The sequence below is a fragment of the Lissotriton vulgaris genome, chromosome 1_1 (assembly GCF_964263255.1).
Source record: "Lissotriton vulgaris chromosome 1_1, aLisVul1.2, whole genome shotgun sequence".
Classification (NCBI taxonomy): domain Eukaryota; kingdom Metazoa; phylum Chordata; class Amphibia; order Caudata; family Salamandridae; genus Lissotriton; species Lissotriton vulgaris.
This window is the reverse complement of record NC_141685.1, coordinates 1566868661-1566892669: the sequence shown is the minus strand read 5'-3', so window position 1 is coordinate 1566892669 and position 24009 is coordinate 1566868661. Positions and strand designations below refer to the sequence as shown.

The 24009-nt window shown below is 42.9% G+C and overlaps 1 protein-coding gene across 4 annotated transcripts in view; it reads left to right on the top strand.

The window, feature by feature from the left end:
• OSBPL8 (oxysterol binding protein like 8) overlaps positions 1 to 24009 on the top strand; it is a 1216063-nt gene that overhangs the window by 1131413 nt on the left and 60641 nt on the right. For all 4 annotated transcript variants that reach the window (XM_086918072.1, XM_086918074.1, XM_086918073.1 and 1 more), the window contains 2 exons: positions 11608 to 11697; positions 17694 to 17830. In XM_086918072.1, coding sequence (XP_086774198.1) covers positions 11608 to 11697; positions 17694 to 17830 — 227 coding nt within the window. The remainder of the gene's footprint in view (positions 1 to 11607; positions 11698 to 17693; positions 17831 to 24009) is intronic.

Sequence of the window (24009 nt, the reverse complement as noted above, 5' to 3'; positions counted from 1 at the left end):
GGGGCGTCCCGGGTGGTGCGGGGGGAGGCCTCGTCAGTAGCGGTCTGTGTCCAGTGTCACATGGCTGACACAACATGTACGACAGGCACCCAGGTGATGTCCAGTAAACTGCCGCACTGGTTTTGGTATCCTACAATGCTGCTCCGAAAATTGGCGTGCGGCGGCCCGGGGGGGGGCGTGGGGGAGCCGGCGTGAACGGGCCTCCCCAGGTGGCGGCCATCTAGCTGAGTTGCGCTCGCTCTTGCGGCCACAGCGTCTCGCTCACCATGTTGTTGAGTTGCTCCCACTCTTGCAGTGCAGCGATAGGCGGCTGCCACATGGCTCTTAAAATGGCGGACAGCTCCTCGGTTTTAGGCCTGGTCCACTGAAATGGTCCTGGGACACTTTGGAACTCGGACGCTTGCCTGCTAGGGCTTGGGTTCCATTCTCGAAAAGCGTCCCCTCAGCCGTGAAGATTGTATAAAAGTCTTGGGGGCCCCCGACTCCCGCAGGCTTCCGGTGGGGAGCGGCTGCCATGATTGCTCGCGGAATGACCACGACGGAGCCACGAGATGGTGGTGCTCTCATGCTGACGCCAGCTTCAGTCTGAATGATCCAGAAACAAGGTGGGGCTTTCATCGTTTGGGAAAAAAAAATGTTCTAAACCAATGAAAAGTGTTATTTTTAGGTCATATGACCAAGCCTTCCATCTTTAGGAAACCAAAAGTAAAATGAACCAATGAAAAGTTTTATAAACAAGTCACATGACCTGTTATGCGGCATAGGGCTACAAAAAGCGTAGAAAATCCGTTGGCACGTGAGGCGGCGTCAGTAGCGGACCGATGTGCGAATAGGCCGAAGGCAGCACAACGGGCCGAGATCCGGATGGTACCGAGGTGGTGTCCAGCAAATTGCCGCACTGGTGTGGCCATCCTACAATGCTGCGCCGAAAGACGGCGTGTCCAGCTGAGTTGCGGTCACTGTTGCGGTACAGTGACTCGAACGCGCCGAGATGCGGATGGCACCGAGGTGGTGTCCAGCAAATTGCCGCACTGGTGTGGCCATCCTACAATGCTGCGCCGAAAGACGGCGTGTCCAGCTGAATTGCGGTCACTGTTGCAGTACAGTGACTCGAACGCGCCGAGATCCGGATGGCACCGAGGTGGTGTCCAGCAAATTGCCGCACTGGTGTGGCCATCCTACAATGCTGCGCCGAAAGACGGCGTGTCCAGCTGAATTGCGGTCACTGTTGCGGTACAGTGACTCGAACGCGCCGAGATCCGGATGGCACCGAGGTGGTGTCCAGCAAATTGCCGCACTGGTGTGGCCATCCTACAATGCTGCGCCGAAAGACGGCGTGTCCAGCTGAGTTGCGGTCACTTGCGGTACAGTGAGTCGAACGCGCCGAGATCTGGATGGCACCGAGGTGGTGTCCAGCAAATTGCCGCACTGGTGTGGCCATCCTACAATGCTGCGCCGAAAGTCGGCGTGGGGTGCCCCGTTGGTTTATGAGGTGATGTCAGTAGTGGACCGATGTGTGAATAGGTCGGAACCAGCACAAGGCGCCCTGCACTGTTGAGCCTTTTTCAATGCCTGTTTTTTGTTGTTTCCCCTCCATCAAAAACAAAACAAAAATACAAGGCGCCAAGATCCGAATGGCAAGTCCTGGATGTTGAGTGCCTCAGTTGAGAGTTCTGAGCAGTGCTTGTAAGACTGTCTGAAGCTTATTTGCACCTGCTGCAGCTTCACTAGGTCCGGCGGAACTTTTTGCCTTTTCCTTTCTGCTTCTTTTCCTACAATGCGTTTCATCTGAAGACACGACCAGGTCCCTGAATGTGTGCAGGGGGACGCTATTGATTGAATGAAAATGGCGGCTTGACACAAAGCTGACTCAAGCGTTACTGTTGGTGCTATACAGACAAAAATTGGTTTTCAGTTTGTACATTCTTCAGGTTTTTTTTTTCCATCCAAGTCTGATTGAGAGTTTGTAGAAAAATGGCTTCAGATTTTCCACATACTACTCTTCAACATTCTTCCTAAATGTAACAATGTGAAACTCGAGAACGGCTGTTTCTGTTTCCTTTCAAAATGCTGCCACCAATATTTTCTGAATGGAAGACACCATCTTGTAGCATAAAGGGCCGAAAGGGGTTCTGGTCTGGCCGATGGTTGGTGGAGACATTTTGACTTTATCTTGGACCTGCCCGGCCTCGCCCAAAATGGCGCCGGTATAAATGGGACTCGTAACTCCTTGCCCGCAAATGTATATCTAGAAAATGTTATTGTAAGTGGCCCTGTCGTATTTTAATTACAAAATGTACGTCCACCGATTCCGCAACTGTTAGACACCTTTGTTCTTGTCACCTAATGGCCCGCTCGTTACGTTCTTCTACAGTGTAAATGTCTCCTCATCATATACGATTTCAGTTTGCTCCGTGGCCGGCCCACGTGGTTATAGGCCCGTATTTGTATACTGACATTTTCACAATAAAGGTTTTTAAAACAAAACACGGTAGTAGTATTTACATTTGTAAAGTTTTTACTTTTAGTGACTGTTTTCGAATCAGTAAAAGGCAAGTGAAATAAAGCAGTCCAATTACATGACGGATAAAAGGTATAATATGTAGGAACGCAGTAAAGATAAATGGTCAAGGGCAGTTGTGTTTTTCATGTCTGCAACATAAAGTGATCGATAAGAATCTGATAATCAGGCGTATCGGCGACTAAGACAGCAGGCCGAATCTCTTTTACTCAACGGCTCCGTCATGGAAGGAAGAAACGCCCTTTTTCTCGAAAAAGGAATATATTTTACTTGCAAGACAGTTGTAAATTTTCCGGGAAAGTACATTAGCCTGGAATATTATAACATATGTTTGAAAAAAAAATATTGTTCGAAAATAATAAAAAGCGTAATTTTTAGGTCATATGACCAAGCTTTTCATCATTAAATTAACAAAAGTAAAATGAACCAATGAAAAGTTTTATTAACAAGTCACATGACCTGTTATGCTTACGTTACGCGCTGCGCGCCGCGCCTCGGATCACTTCCGGGTGCGCTAACGCGGCGTGTCATAAAACGCATTACGCGACAACGTAGGTCAAGAATATAGTCTAAATGTCTCCACCAACCAGCGTTCAGAACACAACCCCTTTCAGCAGTCCAAAAAGTTCTGTTAAATGACAACAGAGGGGACAGGCAACAAGAACCATCAGTCAAAGAGGGGAGGGCAAGTTCTTCTCTTCCGGGTCATGTTGGGGCGCTACCGGAACTGATCGAATTGGTAGTCTATAGTGTTTCTGGATGTTTCAGACTAAAGCTGGCGTCAGCATGAGACCACTACCATCTCGTAGCTCCGTCGTGGCCATTCCACGAGCAATCATGGCAGCCGCTCCCCACCAGAAGCCTGCGGGAGTCGGAGGCCCCCAAGACTTTTGTAGAATCTTCACGGCTGAGGGGACGCTTTTCGAGAATGGGACCCAAGCCCTAGCAGACAAGCGTCCGAGTTCCAAGGTGTCCCAGGGCCATTTTAGTGGACCAGGCCCAAAACCGAAGAGCCGGCCGCCATTTTGAGAGTCCTGTGGCAGCCGCCTATCGCTGCACCGCAAGAGCGGGCGCATCTCAACTACATGGTGAGCGAGACGCTGTAGTCGCAAGAGCGGGCGGTAAACAGCTGAATGGCGGAAGAGGCACAGTGTAGCAAAAGCGGGCGGAATGGCAACTAAAACGATAAAGGGGCGCCCCACTACAGCTTGTCTTCAGGTCAAACGGATTGTGGGACAAGGTCCAGAATTGAAGAGTCATCAAAAGGCAAAAAGTTCCGCCGGACCCCGGGAGCCGGCCGCCTATGTCGGGGGCGATCTCAGGCTACACCAGTGCTATAAGACTTGGGGAGGGTGTCGGAGCCAAGCGTCTTCTCCGAGTCCATGGCCATCACACCGCCCCTCAGGGGCCTCCGTCAAGCTGTTTAGGAAGGTAACATATCACATTGTTTTCTAATGCAGTCAGGTCCACAAACGACACTCACTTACTTTGAGAATAGTGAAGCTGCAGTAGGTGGAAATAAGCTTCAGACAGTGTTACAAGCACTGCTCAGAACTCTTAACTATGGCACCCAACATCCAGAACTTATGCTATTTGAGAATGGTAGTGACATCGAAGCATCTCAGGGACCAAAACCATTAACGTACTTTCACGTATGAAAATCTTACTTGGGGAGGGGGCAGGAGCGAAGCGCCCCCTCCCAGTCAGCGCCACCACACCGTATGTTGAAAATCTGAAGCCATCGTTCTACAAAGTCAACCAAACTTGGATTGAAAAATCTAGAAAAATGTACAAACTGAAAACCAGTTTTGGTCTGCATAGCATCAGTAGCAACGCTTGAGTCAGCTTTGTGTCAAGCCGCCATTTTGATTCAACAAAGCACAGGCATTGAAAAAGGCTGAAATTCAGAACTCTAAACTATGGCACCCAACATCCAGGAGCTTGTCATCCGGATCTTGGAGCCTTGTGCTGTTTTCGATCTATTCACACATCGGTCCACTACTGACATCATCTTATAAACCAACGTTATGTAAATAGTTTTTTAATAAAATGTTTTACCCTGTTTCTTTGCTGGTGTGTTGTCTATATTTTTAATATTTGCATAGGGTTTGTCGTTATTTTGTGCGGGATGGGTGATGGAGCCGAGCTGTCTTGCAGCCCTCATGGTGTGGAGCTCAGTTCATCTCACTATTTTCGTATTTCTCATGAAGGGTTGTTCCTAATATTTCTATTTTAGCGAGGTCAAAAAGAGATCCAATTAGTGGCCTACTGATTTTGCTCGATTACTTTTATTTTTTTACACGATTTTTCACTATCTGCAAAGACTAAACAGAGTATTGCGACTTTGTGCTTGTTTGTAAATAGAGAATGATCCAAAGAGAACCAATTCTAAAACAGTAAATGCTTGGACAACAATCAATCAAATGGAGAGACAAGGAGGCACGACGGATTACAACGGGGGTAAAGGCCTGCGTTAACTACCCTTCAGTATCTGCAAAGAGAGAGTACTACTAAGACAAAAGAGGGGAGGGGGGGGGGGTGCAGCGTTCAAAGCACATCAGCGTGCATAAATACGAAAATGTTTTTATCTATCACGTACTTGACATTTTAAAGCTTTTCATATTTGCTATCAAAAAACCAATGAAATTCACAGAAAAAACCATAGGTTATAGTGGATATATAGTTAGGAATTTGCATTTAGAAAACCTTGAAAATTCAATGAAAAAACCATTGGTTTTAGGCCATATATAGTTAGGAATTAGCATTTACAAAACCTTATTTTACTCGCATAAAACCATTGAAATTCCATATATAGTTAGAAGCGCTAACTATATATCGCGCACCCGCAATCCACTGCTGATGATGTCACATATTACATCATTCATGACATGGTCAGTGACATCACTGATGACATCACTGATGACATCTCAAATGACATCACTGATGACAACTCAAATGACATCACTGATGACATCTCAAATGACATCACTGATGACATCACTGATGACAACTCAAATGACATCACTGATGACATCTCATTTGTCATCACTGATCACATCACTTATGTGATAATACAATGAACCTCTTCAGACTCTAATATAACCTTACATACACTCAGTATAAACAGACACTCACAGACTGTCACTCATCCATGGAGTTACTCACACACCTAGTCAGTCATGCAAAGAATCAATCACACCTCCATTTCCTCAACTATAAAGTTATACACATCTTACTTATTCAAACATATAATAACACATATTTATTCTCTTATATAATCCCTGATACAAGCTCACAGTGATCGATACAGCCACTCACACATTCACTGGCTCTTATGTTCAGTTATTTATATATCTCAACTCTCACATGTATTGTGTTTTACATACGTACTTACTTGCACATGTAGCAATGAGAAATCCATTCACTCACCAACACACCCATGCATAGTCAACCGCCCATATAGCTGTTTCCACATGCACTCTTGAACTCATACTCCTAGTGAATCAACTGCTTACACATCTATGCACAGAGTCACGCACCTCCCAGCCACCCACACACACACTCAGCCTCCCATTCAAATACTTGGGCAACCAATCAATAACCCATATGGCCACTCTTATAGCTACTGATCAACACATGCAGCAGCTTACACAACAACAAACATACTGATGCACAAATTAAGACAGTTTAGTCACTAACCCATGCACTCAGTGAGACACATTTAATCACTCACTCATACAGTCAGTCATGCACCTACTAAATTCTTCATCCAGACACTTATACATCCACTCATTCTTCAATATGTGAAACATATTTAAACTTTACAGACACATACAATCACTGGATGTTGTGATCAGTGATGTCATCAGTGATGTCATTTGAGATGTCATCAGTGATGTCATCAGTGATGTCACTGACCATGTCATGAATGATGTAATATGTGACATCATCAGCAGTGGATTGCGGGTGCGCGATATATAGTTAGCGCTTCTAACTATATATGGAATTTCAATGGTTTTATGCGAGTAAAATAAGGTTTTGTAAATGCTAATTCCTAACTATATATGGCCTAAAACCAATGGTTTTTTCATTGAATTTTCAAGGTTTTCTAAATGCAAATTCCTAACTATATATCCACTATAACCTATGGTTTTTTCTGTGAATATATATATATATATATATATATATAAAGCTATACATTGACAGTGCAGCAACACTGGAATGTTGGCAGGCAACCCTTTTCGTTTTTGTCAAGTCATGCAAAGCTCTAGGGGTACATCTTCTGACATTTTAGAAGCCCTAAAAATTAAACAGTCGAAATATCACACAAAACCATGTCTTACATGCAATGCCTCTAAGCTTTGGAAGTTCTGCCAGATGATTTTAGACTGGCCATACCATTTCTCAGTTTCAGGAGGGCCTTAAAACAATCTGTTCTAGGCCTTCCTCTCTCTCAACGCGTAATCTAGTTGTCTTTAGGGTTATACAAAAAACAAGTTAAACAAGCATTGGCATAGCCAATAGGTCTCGCCTTTGGGACCTTATAAGTGTTTAGACAGAGGTTAAATCTGGAGCCTCTCTGAGATATATCAAATAACAAGAACAAGGTGCCAATACTGATATCAATAATTCAAATCACAACTGGTCGTCCAAATCAAGAAAAGCAATTCAAGAATGGGAATCGCTATTTAATAGCAGTTTATTTCAATGTTAATACAAAACACGCATTTCTAAATTCATTACATAGTAAACAAGGAACATTGAAAAGTTTATAGGACACACCACACTACCATCACTTAAAAACATCCATTCAAAAACTCAGGCATATCACAGTCAAACAAATCAACACACTCGTACAGAAATATTCACACACGTTGGAGAGACTACTAAGCCACAGTAAAAAAGGACCTAGGTCTGCTTCTGTTTTCAAACTCAAAAGTGAAAAGTCACTTTAAACTAGTACATTCCTATGTATCTCTCATGTTTGGTGACAACCAATACAATGAATCACAATAAGGTAATGTACAATATGGAGCTCCAGGTTCAATTATTTAAACACCCAGATACTCAAGCAGACCAGCTAGGAATGGGCCTGCGTGTTTTGAATCCCATATCATTCATGAGGGATTCTCCTCAGGGCCTCGACATATCCGAGTTACTAGGAGCATAGGGCGTTCCTTGGCATATACCCAAACTGGTGGAAAGGGACCCTCGAATGACTTATTTTGAGCCGGCGATAACATCAATGGTTTTGCGCTTGAAAATACAAAGAGGGGGTTGCCACGACAGTCGAGTGGCCAATTGTACAGTGTTCTTTGATGTACGAAGGACGGACTCGGTAAACGTTTTTACCAAGTCCCGTGTTCCTCGTATCTTCTATTTCCCGATGCTATTACTCAAAGCAATATGTGGTGACACGGCCACTACTATTTTATGTGGTTGTTTCGGGACCGGTATTGATGTAAGCAGTCATACGGTTTTAACACTTGGTCGCTACTATTTCATGCAGTAGTTTTGGGGCCCTGAGGAGAATCCCTCATGAATGATATGGGATTCGAAACGCGTAGGCCCATTCCTAGCTGGTCTGCTTGAGTATCTAGGTGTTTAAATAATTGAACCTGGAGCTCATTGTTGTACATTACCTTATTGTGATTCATTGTATTGGTTGTCACCAAACATGAGAGATACATAGGAATGTACTAGTTTAAAGTGACTTTTCACTTTTGAGTTTGAAAACAGAAGCAGACCTAGGTCCTTTTTACTGTGGCTTAGTAGTCTCTCCAACGTGTGTGAATATTTCTGTACGAGTGTGTTGATTTGTTTGACTGTGATATGCCTGAGTTTTTGAATGGATGTTTTTAAGTGATGGTAGTGTGGTGTGTCCTATAAACTTTTCAATGTTCCTTGTTTAGTATGTAATGAATTTAGAAATGAGTGTTTTGTATTAACATTGAAATAAACTGCTATTAAATAGCGATTCCCATTCTTGAATTGCTTTTCTTGATTCGGACGACCAGTTGTGATTTGAATTATTGATATCCGTATTGGCACTTTGTTCTTGTTATTTGATAATCCGGCTCAGCCTTACTGATTAGAGCCAGCCCTTGTTTGTTTTGCGTCTCTGAGATATAGGCATCACATGTGACTGACTGCCCAAAACGTACTGACCTTTCAGGAGCCTGTTAAGTGAGTGACTGTAGAGGCCCCACCGGTGAGAGAAAACTCAGCCACAGTGACAGAAAAAGCACAGACACAGCAAATACACAAAAACAGAGACAGGAAAAACACAGACACAGAAAATACACTGAAAGTAAGACCGGGAATATACCGCCACTGAAACACTGATACTGAGACATGGAAAACACACAGGGACCACATTGACACTGGAACATGGGGGACAGTGAGACTGGGTCACCGAATTCAGTGACACATGGAATAGAAATACAATGGCACTGAGACAGAGAACACAAAGGCGCATGGAGATCACCAATAGTGAAACAGGGAGTGCAGTGACACTGGGGCAGTGACACAGGAAATAGGGAAACACTGGCACTGGAGTCCAGAATACATTGACATAAGGAAGAAACTGACACTGAGTCAGGCAATACACGGAGACAGGGAATAGACCGACCCAAGGAATACAATGACACTGGGACAGCAGATACACTGACACCAAGAAAGGGAATACATTGATACCCAGTCAACTTACAAATTGAATGTGAAGGACAATGTAGTGGGACATGGAATAGCAGAATAACAGTCTGTGTCTGATCCAGAACCATCAAAATATGTGATGGTAAGAAGGCAAAGACGTCCAGGAACGAACTCCGCGCTGCACAAGACAGGAAATGGGGTCGCAATGTTGGTTGAAAAGGACAGTGTTGGCACAGTGCATCGAAGATAGCAAGCCTGTTTGGATAGTGCAATGGAGGCCGGCTGTTTGTGTCCGTAATGACCGGCAGATGGCGAGATAATACTTTAGGATGCATTTTATTTGCAATGTGTATTAAAAAGCAAGTTTGAACACTGTCAGAGCCGGCCTTACCTGAGATTAATTGGCGCTGCCACTGAAGGGTTCGCCACCGGAGCCCTTGTATAATTAGCATTAACATTTGAACAGCGACACATTGATCGGTGGCTTTGGTGCAGGCACACAGCGCTGCAATAAGAGATGAGCTGTGGGGGAGGGGATGGCTAAGGCTGAGCACGGACAGCGGAGAGAAAGGGGGAGGAGAGAGCAGGGTCGAGGCTGTGAAAGGAGGTCAGGAGGAGACAAGAGGGTAAGACAGGGAAGAGAGAGAAGGTCCTAGAAAGCACAAGCAAACAGGGCCACACCGAACAGGATACTGGATGTATCCTGAGGGCACTACTTGAAGGAATTTCAGTAGAGCGTGGCAGGAAGTCCATGGACAGCCTTTACCTTGCGGGAGCAAGCAGCGCCAGGCGCGATAATTACAAACAGATGGCGCCGCTGCTCGCTCCCACAAGGTAAACGCCAGACATCCACGAGGATTAATAGGAAACACTGCCAAATATGCACGAGTTTCAAGAAAAGCCTGGAGCGAGTGTAAAAGGTCTCCAAAGCAGCGCTTGCACGCTGCGTAGGCGAGACCTAAAAATTTAAGCCACGCATATGCTGTCTAAATACATTTGATGTAACCATTTGGAATCTCCTGCTTTTCCCCCTATTTCTCAGTCAACACATAAGAAAATTGAAAACTGGACCAGTAGTAGACCATTGCTTCATTTAGCACTACCAACCTGCTCAATGTCACTGACACAGCTTACAGTCCTTGACTGCAAAACTGATTCCCCTCTTCTTGCCTTTAATAACAACATACCCTACTCAACACAAACCCCCACCCCCACACAAACCTACAGTTTTATAGCAGGCAGCCACTGTGCTGTGATCTTCCATCCGACTACCTCTGGTCGCTCCCTTCATTATTGCAAGCAAGCTCCTTAAGGAACAGGATGAAACAATAAATCAGCACCCTCTATGGGAGGGAATGAAGTTGGCGAGCTAGAAAACTTTACTCCTTGATAGCCATGGGTAAAGTATTCTGTGACTGCCACTACCCTGCTACTCCAGTGTGGCTTATACTGGTGAGCAGATCCCTAACACCCTCCACCACCCGACGGCAAGACTTATCCCTGACAAAGAAGGGAAGAGATTGTCTCAGGGTAGCCACCAGGACGGTTTCAGAAGAGACCTGTTGCGAGTATCAAGATTTGCAATTTTCCCTCGCCCCCAGTGTGAGCTGAATTGAATTAAATGCGATGGGGTGGGGAAAAGACTAGTAGTAGCCTTGTTGCTCTTACCTTAAGGGTAATACATGCTTTTAATTAACCTCCCCTTGTTATTATAGGGTAGGAAGGGGTTATTAGTATTTCTTCTCAGCACTTAATTATACGGCCGTTGCACACTGACGTGGCATTAATATAGTCTGAAAGCCTACTCCAAGTCTGAAAGAGGCCTGCAGCGAAGGATGAATGTTCACCCCTAGTTTGTTGTTGGAAATAACTGCATTTTGAAACTATTACCAGGTTAATTTTATGTTCTACTTTTGTTAAATAAAATGTACAAGTCAACGTTACTTTCGCATTTTTGTCCTTTTTTTTCTTACTGCTATGGCATTGTAGTCAGCTTCCTGTCCTTACCATTACTGTTTCTGCTTATTAAAGCAAGCTCTCAATGTATGACAAGAGAAAGGCAGTATGGCTCGTACACATTTCATTTTTGAAGATTGGATTAATAGGAAAGTTATGTGCATTTAAACCTCTGATGCGTCTGGGAGAGGACTTGAAAGTTCTGTTTCCAGCTGCTGCAGACATTTTCTTCTGGCGTATTGCATCAGTACGTACCGTAGATTTTTAATTGCGCATCACGAAAAAACAGGTGAAATCACTTAAAAATATATCCTCGTATTTTTGAGCGAATAAATCAAAATGGCTTGCCTCAGTCATGGGTGTGTTTTCATATAATTTTGTGTAGATGTCCATTTCATTTGTCTTAAACGTAGATACTGTAATAATTTGTACTACCTATTTGACTTTTCTCATACTTACTCTGCTTTCTTTCACAGCCATTTTTAGGCAGTGATGACAGTGTTAATCAAATATCAGGGAAGATAAAACTCGGCAAGGAAGTGCTGGCTACGCTCGAAGGCCACTGGGTGAGTACAAATTGTATTTGCAACCTACGAGCAGGCTTTCGAAAATGCCATTAGTAGTTACATTAGTGTAAAGCAAACAGTCGAAAAAGATGTCTCCATTTCATTTGTCAGTTGCTTTTGCTGACGCACAGGTGAAAATAGCAAGCCAGAGAAAATTGCAACACTTTGGCAAGTTGTGGGGCTGTTATTGAACAGAACACATCCAAAAATATTCACATGGGTGTGTAATGGTTTAACTATTGTAAACAGCTTTATGTAGTGACGCCATCTTGAGGACTGTAAAACGCACTTGGTAAACCTCGGGTGGGATGGTCCTTTATAAATTGGAGGAAAGCTGTAAAACCTGCTTTTAAATATACAAGGAAGGGAGCCTCCCTCAACTGGCAACCAGTGCTTCTTGGTGTGCATGGTTACTCATTGCCTGAACTTGCATCAAACACGAGTTAATTGAAATAACTTTGGATGCAGCACATGGATTTCATTTTTAAGTTTTGCAGCAGCAACATTTATGTACGGTCTGTACTTAGGCGAGAGTATCTCTACTGAGCCACATTCAGAGATAATCAAACCGTCTAAGCAACTTGTGTGGTTTCTATTTTCTGTTCTGCTCTGCGCAGGATACAATGGAGTCCTGTACTGAGACTAATCCAGCTTTGCTGCATGTAGCATGGCATGTCATATGCTCCCTTCCTGCACCATGTTCGTAGGGGCATTTTCCACAGACCTGGTTTTTCACATAAATGCTTTGATTCACAGTGATAGTTTAGTTTGTTTTTCACACTAGAAATACAACCATAGCCTCTTTTCCTGTGGGGAATATCACTCCCGAAGTGCTTCTTTGGCATCCTCAATCCTGACACGCTCCTAGTCCATTTCCTTAAGTGTTTGATCTCGGTCTCCAGACTCCAGTCCTAAATATTCTTCTATCTCTGACCTTAATTCTCTGTTGTGTGCCAGGTAGATCTACTTCTACCTACTCGGCAGCCCTTTCCTTGCATTGGTGCTTCTGAGGTAGTTGAGAAGCACTGTAATTGTCTGGTGGACAGTGTTCCCTCTAAAGTGCGCGCATGAGTACCTCTTTCACCCCGAGCGCGCAGTGTCCTACGTGAAGTGCGCACAGAGCAGATCCCTGGAGGGCGTACGTGTCGCCGGGAGTGGCAGGGCAGGGAAGTTTCCTTTTTAAGGCATCCTGTGCGCTGTGCTCGCTTTCAGCACAAGAAGCTCCTATACTTGCTGCATTTGTTTTCATAATGGGGCGTGGCTGGGGGCTGATTGTGGGCCATTGTGAAAATGGTGCTGCGATTAACAGGAATACTTTCACAAATGCCCACTATCAGCCTGCAGCCGCGCTCTATTAAGGAATGAAATGCAGGAAGTACAAAAGCACGACGTGTGCTTTACACGTCGTGCTTTTGAACTTGATGAATATTTTTTTGTTAATGGAACACGGCTGGGGGCTGATTGTGTGCCTTTGTGAAAATATGTCAATTGCAGCGCATGATGGTGCGCTCCTACTCCTGTTTTCTCAGTATAAAACAGGTGCTGACATGGCTGAACTCTTCAAAAAGAATTTCTTTTTTAAGTGGCTTTATATATATGTAGTATGTAAGTATAATCTTATACTGGTTTAAAGGGCCTTTAGGCAGACTTTTTAAAGCATTTTAGACTTCAAAGTTATGAAGGAAGATCTGTCTCTGTTCCTCTCAACATGGAGCTATATAAGTTCCCCCGAATAGAGATGTTATGGTTAACTTTCTACAGTTTACTGGAATGAGTAAGAAAAGAATGGGATTTCTGCCAGTGCCAGCGCGCCTTTCTCCAGCTTCATCCTGAGTTTCTTCCATGAAAAGCCTAGGTCCTTTGAAAGATCAAATGAAGCTACCTATTCACCCATGGATATTGGAGATATGATCTTTTGTGAATGTAAGTGGTATTGTGTTGAATAGGTAAGTTAGTTTTGACAGGATATTTATCTGTTAGTCTGGCTGTATTTTGTTAGAGGCAGGTTATGCTATTTATTAAATAGACTATCAATCTTTTGTTACTTTGCTCATATTTATCTTTGTTATATTCTAAAATTTTTGCCCGTTAATGACTCCTAGATATCTAGTCTTAGATCAGATTTCCTTTTCAATATATGTTAAGTTACAGCACATTATCTCAGTTTTAGTATTGTTGATCTGGTATCTTGATCGCACCCCAAAACCTCCATCTCTTCATTGTGCACACTTGTGTTACGAACGTCAGTTTATAACATAATATCATCCGCGCAGAGGTCAATTATTTTTTCACAAAGGGATAAAAACCTAATTGTGTGTTCTGATAGGCTCACTATACATTTACATAAGTAACTGGGAAAGTGAACATCCCTACCTTGTCACTCTAGCAATATTGATTCTCTTTTTTATATTCTTGTCTAAATCGAGGGCGGCTCATAATGTTTTTTTTTAGTAAGGTTTATTTAAGTGGGGCTTATCCCAAAAGCTGGCGTCATCTCCCAAAGATATATCCAATTTATTCTATAAATGGCTTAGCAACATCTATTATAAAAATTGCCAGTATGTTCATGTATGTGGTTTCCAGATCTATGAAGCCAATAAGTAGTTGTTAGGTCACAAATCTGTCTGTTCGAAATCAACTCTTTATCAGCATGTATAAATTTCGGTTCAAGTTTAATAATGATATGAGTTTGTATGAATCATATCTCTTTGGGTATTTGTTAGGTTTTAGTATCAGGACTATTGTATCTTCTTTCCAGGTGGGAGGAGTTTCTTAGTTGATTCAGTAGATTTAGCTAAACATTTCCATCCACATGGGAGCTCGCAATGTTATCGAACTTCTTATAAAGTTTTATCGGGCTGCCTGCCATCTGTAAAGAAAAACCAGGAGGCCCCCTCTATGGGTTTGTCTAGGACCAGGGGGAATAAAGGAAAAACATGTGGTGTCCCGTACTAACAAGTCTATAGGTTGGACTAGAAATCAAAGTTATTAAGGTTCTCCAAGAGGAGATACCAAAACCAGTATCAGTTTGGTTAAGGGACAAGGGCTAGAGGTAAGAGGTTCCAGTATTATGAACTTAATTGTCAATTAAATGACAACGTTTATTTTGATCAAAAAATACTAACATCTGATACACAATTCTGGCAAGCACTATATAAATAAAGTTGTTTTAAGGATAATTTTTAAAAAAGAATCCGAGATTGACAATCTGATACTTTTTTAAAAATTATGCTTTGTATTTTATGACTTAAGTAACACATTTCAATGTACCTTTTATGTTTTTAAATAACTGTGGTTATAATATATGTTCTTTGTAATTGAACAGTAAAATTTGCATATGTTTTTACCTTTTAAAAATGTTGTTTGAGAACAACTTTATTTATATAGTGCATGCCAGAATTGTGTATCAGATGTCGGTGGGGCAGTGCCCTGGGGTCCAACTGGCGTGTGTGACTATTTTCTTCACACAGAGCTGTATCATTTTAGGCCAAGCGCATGTTTGATTTTAGTTCGAGCCTAGGCAGCGTAGAACTGGTCTGCGAGGCATGCTGTATTGAGGAATGGCATAGAAGTTCTGCCCATTTCCTACCCATCTTTTTAATTGACTTCTGTCCTTTCGAAATTGTTGCTTTTCATTTGTTAATAGGCTTAGTAGTCCCTCCTTGGTACTGCCTTGTCTGCATTTGTATCCTCCCATAACGACTGGACTTTTAACTTGTGTTACGCGGTCTGCTTTATCTAGTTGGTGAGCGCTGTTTCTTTAATGATCTTCCCTATTCCACCCACAACGTTGCAGCAGGCCGCCACCTTTTATAACATGTCATTTTTTCATATATTTTTCCATTTCCAACACAGTCCGCTTTAACTACAGTGGCTGCGCTTATTTAATTTACTGTGCAGTACGCTTTCACTTGTGGAGCTGCGCTTATTTATTTATGTAATTCACAGCACGACCGCTTTCACTTTAGCGGCTGCGCTACAAAAGCTTTCTTTATTTATATTTATTACACTTTGTGAAAAAGCCCTCCATAGGCACTTTCACTTTAATGTTGGCCACGCCCCTTTCTTGAGACGCTGCACCCACACGCATAGTTTTGTTTCTGGCGCACATAACCTTGGCTGCAGCGCACAGAGACCTTACACGGCTGCACACAGAGGAAAAAATAGAGGAAACATTGCTGGTGGACCGTGACACAACAGACAATGGTTTTTATGATGGGTGGAGGTGGCTTTGGTCCATACTGGTGGTTGTTATGCTTGAAGGTGGCTTGGTTTAGGCACTGAACCAGCCTTTCTCCAAATATCTCTTCTGTACCGTTACTTAAAAGACTGTTGTGCTATGTTTCGTGTTCATTGATTGGCCTTATCATGGCATTGTAGTCTTTTCCAGGAGCCTGAAAAACAATATTAACATGCACCCTATCTGACCATAGACATTTGTTGTCCATTGAATTCAGCCAAGTATAGAGTGGCTGTTGGAAATTGAATTTCTCTTGTGTATCCCTGGAGAATCACAAGTGGCATAACGAAACTTGAGGGTGGCTCCCTGCAAAGTACATGGAGGAACCCCCCTCCGGGCTCATGCAGGAGCTCTCAGGCTAGAGTACTGTCTTGAGGGCCACCCCCGCTGCGGGGGCCTTTGTTAAACCATTGTGAGTACAAACCACTGTTCCCATCAAAATGGTGGCAGATTAGCACTGGTTTTTCATGTGCTATGATATAGTTAAGATGGATTTAATTTAGCAATTTCCAATTAAAGCTTACAGTTACAGCTTCACAGTTAGCAAATTGTACTGGCTTTCTGCCACTAACTAGATACCTATGGGGCAGTTAGGCTTCATTCTACTTTATTTCAAACTAGAAGCTGTAAAAACATGAAGTTTACCTCTTTCCTAACATTTTACAAATCACAGCTCTGAGTATGTTCCCTGAAATTGACCTCTGACATGGACTGTAATAGGCCCATTGTTGGGTTTCATGGTTCACACTTTATGCATACTTCTTGCTCCAGACACAACTAGTGAATATTTAACATAATTTATTTAGTTTATGGATTCAATTGTTTTCTTCTTTGAATTGTTTCAACACCCCAGTTCTGATCTATAATTAAATCTGCAGTCATAAAATCCCTTCATTCAATGCCACTGATGCTCGCTCTTATTTTGTTGGTTCCTGCCTTATTTTTATTAGTTAGTGGTGGTATGTTGTTTATGGATCTTCATAATGGTTCATTAATGGCAGTTCATTAATGCTAGCCTCTTACTGGCACGTCCTCTCAAACCTGGACCTCTTTTTACCCAGGCACCCACTTGTAGTTTTTGCATATCCATTTGCTGTTTTAAATATCTAGAATTATCTGAGAAGCCTGAACCAAGACCTCTTGCCCAATTAGTTCTGCAAGTCACTCTAGATCAGTGCCCACATTGATGAGTATTTTTGACTTGCCTCTTACCAAATAGACCCTGTTTCCGTAAATATAATTTTTTCTTATCCAGCCTGAGATATCTTAACATTATGTTCTGCTGCACACAATTTCAAACATATTCAGGTCCTTCACCTTTATTGATCTGCCATATATCTTTGTCTAGCAATTTACCTTGCAAGAAATTCTTTAACCTCATCACTGCTGCCAACGGCCGTCGCGTGCACTACCTTTGGAGTGCTACGCCCGTCCGTTGGCCGTCGCGGCCCTGTCCGCGCAATAGAATGTTCGCACTAGCGCGGAACGTTCGGCGCAGTTAAGGAGTTAACCACTGGGCTTATGCATGTATATTTCAACATTTGTTTGCGAAAAATTACTGTAGAATGGGTTATGTTTGAAGAACCTTGCAGTAACGCTAAAGTAATACCTGTTCAAGCAATTTGAAATTTAACATTCTAATATTGTTAACAATTGACAATTTGTTGCAAGGTTGCAAAGTATGCTCTGTCTACACATAGGAAAAAATATATATATATGCAATTCATTTTTTGACCACTTTTATTTTTGTTTGCAGGACAGTGAGGTTGTTATCAATGACAAAAAGACTGATGTTTCAGAAACATTTTGGAATCCTACCTCAGACATAAGACAACGTCGTTTAAACAGGTGTACAGTTCAGTTTGATGAGCAAGGAGACTTTGAATCTGAAAGGTAAGTGCCTAATAAGTTATGTTTTTACGGCAATATAATTATTCATCGAAGTACTTAAAGTGTCTTTAGTATGGGGTAAATGATACCAAATCAGCACTCCATGACTTTTTGAAAAAGAAAAAAAACTTTTTTGATGCCTTCGCCGACGAGGAACATGCTATCAGCAGTGAGGCAAAGTGCAAAGCCTACTTCCCTGGGGAGTATAATGACGTCAACGAGCAGCAGTCATTGTGGACAGCAGAAAAGAGGAAACAAATACTGCCAAAAACAAAAAGGTGTGACAACAAACACGCCGTGGCAAAGTGAAATTTTAAAATAAGCATAATAAACAAGCATTGGCAAGTGTAAATAGAATTGGTGACAAACAAGCATTGGCAGTGACAAACATAGGCAACAAGTGAGGTGCGTGAAAGTTTCAAGGAGATACAAGAGACAATGTTGTCACCTGTGCTACTAAAACCACCACCCAAATTATTACACAAGCGAGGCCGCAGGGAGCTCCAATAACTGATTTAGATGATATTGAGGTCTGTGAGGTCTATTGAGTGATGACAGCGATGAGGAGGAAGAGACAGGATGGTATGCACATACTGTACATTGTTGCGGATGAGCAATATTCCACTAATCAACCAAGACATGGTCAAGAAGAAATTTAAGACCGGTTGATACAAGTGTATTGCCAAATGTTTAGGTCATTACAGCATATGGTGGCTAATATTTACAATAAACTGCAAACGCAGCTGTAACAGAGTGAAAAAGGATAATAATGCAACACATAAGATAACAATTATACAACAGGTAAAATGTCAAAAGAAGCAGCACCATTCTATGAATGAGATTCTGGAGGAGAAAATACCGGATGAGGTTGATGATGATCAGGAGAATCAATTGGATTCATCCTTTAATAGCATAGTCGACAATGATAAGGATACTGTAAGCTGCCCAGAGACTAAAGAATGATTTAGAATGGAATCAGTACAACGCACCTAAGGATGCTAGTCCAGAAACCATTACATTTATTTTAGCCCAGGATGACATAGGCAGATTTAATTCCCGAATAAAGAAGTTTTGGAATGTTTTAGTGTGACGGTTTCTGTGGCAGAGAAATCGTGTTTTTTGTTAGATTTTAGAGAGAAACGCATAAAGGCACAAGGTCAATACCCATATTAGAGCACCAGTGCAAAGGTTTATTGATGATGCAGAATCAGGCGACTGCATCAATAAATCTTTCAAAGATTGAGAGGAAGTACAAAGTAACTGAAGACGCAGCAGGATGCATTTTAAATCACATTCACACTGAGTCAGTCATATCAGCAGCAGAGCGCAGGTTGAGAAATCAGTAATCGCCATGCACTGCACCTACAGGTAAAGAAGGTAGGAAATAGGATTCCACAGGAAAAATAATGCTTTCTTGTCTTAAAGACAAGCACTGGGCTGGACATTGAGTCTGAATCTGTGGGTTGATTGTTGAGTTCTGACATCGCCCCCAACATTTTCAACCTCAGAACTTGTGACTGCTCGCCCTTGCTACTCTGAAAGTCCAGTGTGGAAAAGATTTCCCAGTTTGCAGAGCCATAGTAGAATGGACCCCTCAGGCATACTACCTCAAACACCTGGGTTCAAGCCCAGTAGCTCCTGTCTTCCCCTGTGACCACCCCCACTTCCTGATAGAGGTCTGACAGTTACCTCTTTTGACTACTGCTGTGTTAGTATTGATAACTGACTGTCGCAGTCTGATGTGGGAAAATGAAAAAAGCATTTGAATCTATGAAAGATAGCAAAGCTGGAGAACTGTAGTTGCCCACGAGCAGCAACACTGTGACAGATGGCTCTGTGCAGGAAGAGCTCAGTCACCAAAACAGGAGATACTTCTGCACGAACACATGTAAATCAACACAACTGAAGACTGCAAGGAAATCAAGTGTAATGCTACAGCTTGACCAGGATCACTCAAATAATGAGGTCCAAAACAGAACAAAGAACACACAGTTCACAAGACACAATACAAGCCTTTACATTTTTCATAAATTGAATATTTGATTCAGTTGATATATGCTTAGTTAAATTGTACTCATGCCCGTTTCTTATAAAAACTAGAATTAAGACCATTTTGGCATGCAACTATTTGTGCATAGCCCTGCAAAGCAACACCATGACTTCCTGCAAAGCAGATTGTGCACCTAATATAAGTGGCAGAATACAATCACCAACTTTTCAAGCATATAGATAAAGATTAAACCAGGCCTACAGAAGCAAAAACTCTTCCCAAAACACACAAAATAGAGTAGACAGGTAAAACAAAGAAAGAAAGGGAACTTGATTTGACGTACGGAAGCATCAACCCTCAGTGCAGTGGCTGCCACCGAGAAATAAACTGGACTGCTGGGTTTTAAAGCATTAATGTCCTCAGCAAAGGTTAAGAGCAAGACATGAGTTAGGGGTGGACCCCTGTTGGATGGAATCCACTCACTAATTTGAAAGGGAGTATGCTGCCACCTCTTAGGCGGAGGAATAATTAAAGGTGTCCCTTTTAGTGTGAAACTTATTACTGGTGTGGTCTTTGATAATAGGACATTTGTTTTCATAAGGCGTGCCTTTTCAGCCACGGTGCTAACAAAGCCTTATCACAGGGGTGGCTGTTTTTGCAGCTAGGGCTGTGGCCACCTACACCCCTGCAGCCTCTCAATGTCCAAGAAATCTGGATTCTTAAAAACTTTCCCTTTTTTCAGGAGAATGTTCATGGTTGTCAGAGACAGGAGCTGTTGGACTCGACTGGTTGACTTGTTCTATCAATACTGTTAGACTTGGCTTTCTCAGCAGGTTTACCCACAGACTTTTTGCTTTTTGGCCTCCTATTTGTGACCCTGTTTTTGTTGGTTTTAGGACTCTGGGTATTTTACCACTGCTATTCAGTGCTAAAGTGGATATGTTCTCCTGGTAAATTCTATTATAGATTGGTGTTTCCATGATTGGCATATTTGATTTACTGGCAAGTCCCTAGTAAAGTGCACTGAGAGTGCCTGGGCCTGAAACTCAAATGCTGCTAGTGGACTTACAGCACTGATTGTGCCACCCACTCGAGCACCTTTCAAAGGGTTCTCATGCCTTCTACTGCAGGTTTGGTGTGCAGTTGTGACTGCCACGTCAACTTGGCAAGTGCACCGACTTGCCAAGCGTGACCTTCCCTTTTACTACATGTTCAGGTAGGCCCAAGGTACCCCTGTGGGTAGGGTGCAGTGTATGTGATGTGAAAGGTAGGACATGTACTGGTGTGTTTGACATGTCCTGGTAGTGAAAATGGTGTATTTCATTTTTCACAATGGAAAGGCTATCTGTCCTATAGGATAGAAAAGGAGATACTTTGTAACATCTTACAAGTATAACTTCCCACTGGGACAAGATAGAGAAATGGAGTTTAGTATGCCTAAACTCATAATGTTAAAATGCATATTTTCGTAAAGATGATTTTTATGTTCTGTTTTTGAAAATACCACTTTTAGAAAGTGTTTTTTTTTTAATTAGCATTCCTGTGTACCTCTGCTGAGTTGTGGATGGACTCTGGCTTTGGAGTTACAGGGGCTGTGGATGAGCAGTCAATGTAGACAGCCACTGGGGGTGTGATGTGTCCTGCCTTTCCTGGGCGAGCCAGGGCTGGGCTGTATTGACCGGGGCTGCATTTAGAGTAGCGGGAGGAGTTCCAGTAGCACTTGAATAGGCCTGGTCTGCATTTAGAGTGGTGGGAGGAGATTTCCCTTGCATCTAAATAGGCACTGTCTCCCTTGCACAATGATGTCTCCACCTCGTGCCGGGGAAGCTGGACCAGAGAGAACAGTACTGGTTTGGGTTGAGCATAGACACTCACTGCCCAAAAAAACAAAGAGAAACTGAGTATTAATATTCGAGCCCAGGCCCCAGTACTTTAGATTACTGCTGAACTAAGGAACCTGCCAGGAAGAAGAGCTAGCTGGGATAGCTGTCAGGAGGAACTGCCACTTTGCTGAGTGCTCTTCTGTGTTTGCCTGCTGCTTGCTGCTTCTGTCTCGGGCAGGGAAAGGATTGGATTGTACTTTCATCATCCTACTGTTAGAGTTTTCTCCAAGGGCTTGAAGTAGAGCTTGCCTCTTGTTGGAAGCCTGAGTGCGGTAAAAGACTTCAGAGAACTCACTTGATCAAGCAACCTGTCAAAAAGAATAGCTGGAAGAACTGCTAGGAGCAGTACTGTCTTTTTGCTGGGGTGTTGCTTTGCTAGGTTGGCCTGCAGTTGCTGCTCCTGCCTTGGACTGTGAAAGGACTGGACTGAACTTTCTTCACTTGTCGCCGAATATCTCCAAGGGCTTGAAATAGAGCTTGCCTCCTGTTCACGAAGTCTCGGAACAGCAGAGACTTCACTTGCCTCAGACTACTGCCTCTGGGAATGTGGGTTTTAGTTGCCACAGAAGCAGAAAGCAGCCGACACTGTCACCAACACCACTGCTGGCTCTGTGTCCTAAAGGCACTGCCACACTTTGCACCTTAACCCTGGTCTCACCAATGGCGACAACCTCCTCTGCCACCAAGCCTCTGCTTGCACCATGACCTGTGGGCACCACACTCTGCACCGCCTCACTTCACTCCACTGCTCTAGTCTGAACAATGACATTGCTGCACGCTGATCTCGACACTTAAGACCGCCCCGTGGTTTAGGGGCACTGCTTGTAAGTCACACGATGCACACCCGGTCCCACACCACGGTCGGAGCCGACTGACGCCAGCTATCATCAACCTGCACTGCAGCTTGCGACGTGACCTGTCCATACCGCAATGAGCACCACTTTGCACCACAGCCCTGGTATCACTGACGCCGCTGGATGACAGTCACCGAGGCACTGCCTGCACTGTGACTGAGGGCACCGCACTCTGCACCACTACACTTCACATCTTAACCACGACGGTTGCCACAACCCGCCCGCACCAATGTGGTTGGCCAGAATTTTTTTTACTTTTTACGAGTCTGCTGGAACTACTGCCGGTTCGCACCATGGCTGTCAGTCGGAACTGTTGGGTTCTATTGTCTTCAGCACTGCGGTAGCCCTGGACAGGGTTGTATGATTAAACAACTACCTTCGAAATCACGGGTGCCTTAACCACGAAGGCTAAACAACGACCAAATGCTAACCACTAAGTTATTCAACCACGACTTAACTGAACCACGAAAATAATTATTTTGACGTGCAAACCGAATCTACCCATATTTTTAAACTGGTGTTAATGAAAACCTGCTATCTTTGAAAATGCCATTCTTACAGTGTTTTTCTTTTTTAACAATACTAATATTTACACGTAGCTGCTTACCTCAGATTTTAATGTCATTTTCTACACTGGTACGATCTGTTAATCTCCAGCCTTGTATTTAAGTAAAATATTGCTGGTATTGACTTTTTATTTAGGAAAATCTTTTTATTTTGTTAACTGGGTCACGCTGTTTTAGGATGATGTCATCAAACACGAAAATGCTCGTAGTGGAGACATTCTTAGAGCTACAGAAATAATGGCAAAAAAAGAGAAGAATGGTGGAAAATAAAGTAATGAAACCTTGCGAAAAGAAAGATCGTAGTGATTAAAAAAAACTGCTAGAATCTGATAAAGAAAGCTGAAGTGGTCTGTGGTCTGTTCTTCATTTCATTATATATATTTCATTAGCTGCTTGATACTTTTTTTTGTGCACTGAGTGATCAAATCTGAATAAAAAAGTGCAAAATGCCAGAGATCACACAGAATGACACCTTGAAGCTGGGATGTGAAAGTGGTCACAACTAGAATGTTAACTTAATTGGCCGCATATCAAACGTAAAATGAAAACCAAATCCATTATTTAAATCAATTTTTATAAAAAATATGTCAGCATAAAAACCATCTGAAAACAATCCTACAGCGCCATCTATTGGCCTCACAAGATAAATGAAAACGTATTACATTTTTGTTTGTGTTTATAGTCGTTGTTAACCCTTTAAGTGCTGCGAACGTTCGGCGGACGTCGCGTGCACTACCTCGCTAGTGCTGCGCACGTCCGCTGAACGTTCCGATCCCGCCCGAGCAATGGAACGTCCGCACTGGGGCGGAATTTGCGGCACGCTTAACGGGTTAAGGCTACTCGTTGTTTAATGTAGTAGTTGTTGAGGTGGCCGTGGTTCAGGTGCAGG